The 1,858-nt window shown below is 42.5% G+C and overlaps 1 protein-coding gene across 1 annotated transcript in view; it reads left to right on the top strand.

Moving 5' to 3' along the window:
• The window catches only part of LOC106011939 (neo-calmodulin-like), a 45,252-nt gene extending 44,698 nt beyond the window's left edge, over nucleotides 1–554 (top strand). The window contains exon 5 of the mRNA XM_035970104.1: nucleotides 292–554. Coding sequence (XP_035825997.1) covers nucleotides 292–554 — 263 coding nt within the window. The remainder of the gene's footprint in view (nucleotides 1–291) is intronic.
• The last annotated feature ends 1,304 nt before the right edge of the window (nucleotides 555–1,858 follow it).

Genomic DNA, 1,858 nt, shown 5'->3' with positions numbered 1-1,858 from the left:
GAGGAGGAGGAGGAGGAGGAGGAGGAGGAGGAGGAGGAGGAAGATTTGTTTATTTGAGTAAAGAGAAGCACACCTTCACAATAACGGTCATTTAGTGCTGGAGAAAGGTAAGACAGAGAAGAGCAGGAGGAGAAGGAATATGAATACGAGTAGGAGGAGGGGGTAGACGATGACGAGAAGGACTACAAGAGGACAAAAAAGACATGTTTAATGAGTGTTTATTTTCGTAGAAGGAACATCATACAACTGACAGATGTACGTTTACTCCCCACCGACCCCCACCCCCCTCAGGCAACGGTACAATCGACTTCCCTGAATTTCTCACGATGATGGCAAGAAAGATGAAGGACGCAGATACGGAAGAGGAACTTAAAGAGTCCTTCAGAGTTTTTGACAAGGACGGTAACGGCTTCATCTCGGCTGCTGAACTACGTCACGTGATGACGAATCTGGGTGAAAAGTTGACGGACGAGGAGGTGGATGAGATGATCAGGGAGGCGGACACTGACGGAGACGGACAGGTCAACTATGACGGTGAGTTGACCTATGCATGAGCTGGACAGTATGGTGGACGATTGCTATAGCTTGTCACTTCCATCTCTTTGCTGTTTTGTTTTTTTATGTAGCTCATTCATTTATTTAGCAATGTCCAGGAAACGTTGCATGACACTTCTGCAGGACAGTATCCAGGTAGATATATTTTGTCCTAATAGATCTTAATCCAGTACTAAAAAAGTTTCTCTCTGGGTCATATATCAAAAACCGCTCTTTGGGTCATAAGAATAAATGATTTTCAGTAACCTAGCCAACAATCAGTTGCTCATCTTGAGAAAATGACACCACCCTCTCCCCCTTTCCCCAATACATTTCAATGTAAGCTTGTAAATTATTTAATTCCTAGACTGTGCAGACGTCTCTACGTGAGTCTCGAAAAGTGGTCACCCGTCTGTTGTTGGACTGAAGTAAATTGATAGTGCGCAGTATCTATCCGGACACGTCTCCGAGGGAGATACACCAATCGAAATGCTTTGTGCCTCTGGACAAGGTAAAAATAAATGGGGGGGGGGGGGGTACAGGGGGACATGCCCCCCTGTTTTAACCAATAATTTGATATTTTGCAGTTGAAATTGTCTTGAAAATAATTGATCTACGACAGTTTTAGTGGCTATATGTGTGATCTGCAGCGAATAATACCCAGTTTGACGGCCCAAAGCAGTGCATCTGAATGCGGGAGTGTGTATCCGAATAGTTCCTGGGTGCTCGCCGGAGACGTCCCCGAATATCTTCTATCCTGATAATGCCAGTGGGCACCCCGAATACGGTGCTTGATTACATCCCTTAAAACTGAAACAGTTTTAGTGTGGAAGACTACACTGTTTGATTTATTAGGGTTACCAACTTTATTTTGTTGTAACAACCAAAGCGGCTTTTTGAAAGGTCTATACAAGAATCACTGGGTTCTCACTAGGCTAAAGTCAATTTTTTAAAAGGGCAAGTGAAAATATAATCTAGGAGTTTCGATGCATGAACTGGAAGGGTCGTTCACCACAAAAGAAGTTAGTATAAATTTAAAACGGGAAAAAATAGACAAATTCGACTTAAATTAAATGTCGGAATTACATGTACGTGACTTTGGTAAGAATTATTCTTTTGATTTTTTCGAATATAGTACAGATAAAGAAACCCAGGAAACGGCAATTTGCTACTGTGAATAAGTAATAGCCATAATTCAATTTGTTGAAGACGAAATAGGATTGAGGAAGTGTGTGTGTGTGTGTGTGTGTATGTGTGTGTATGGTGTGAGTGTGTGAGTGTGTGTATGTGTGTGTGCGTGTGTGTGTGTGTGTGTGTGTGTGTG

Source organism: Aplysia californica, unplaced genomic scaffold (assembly GCF_000002075.1).
Source record: "Aplysia californica isolate F4 #8 unplaced genomic scaffold, AplCal3.0 scaffold00220, whole genome shotgun sequence".
Classification (NCBI taxonomy): domain Eukaryota; kingdom Metazoa; phylum Mollusca; class Gastropoda; order Aplysiida; family Aplysiidae; genus Aplysia; species Aplysia californica.
The sequence above is the reverse complement of the archived record's forward strand: the minus strand, read 5'-3'. Positions and strand labels throughout refer to the sequence as shown.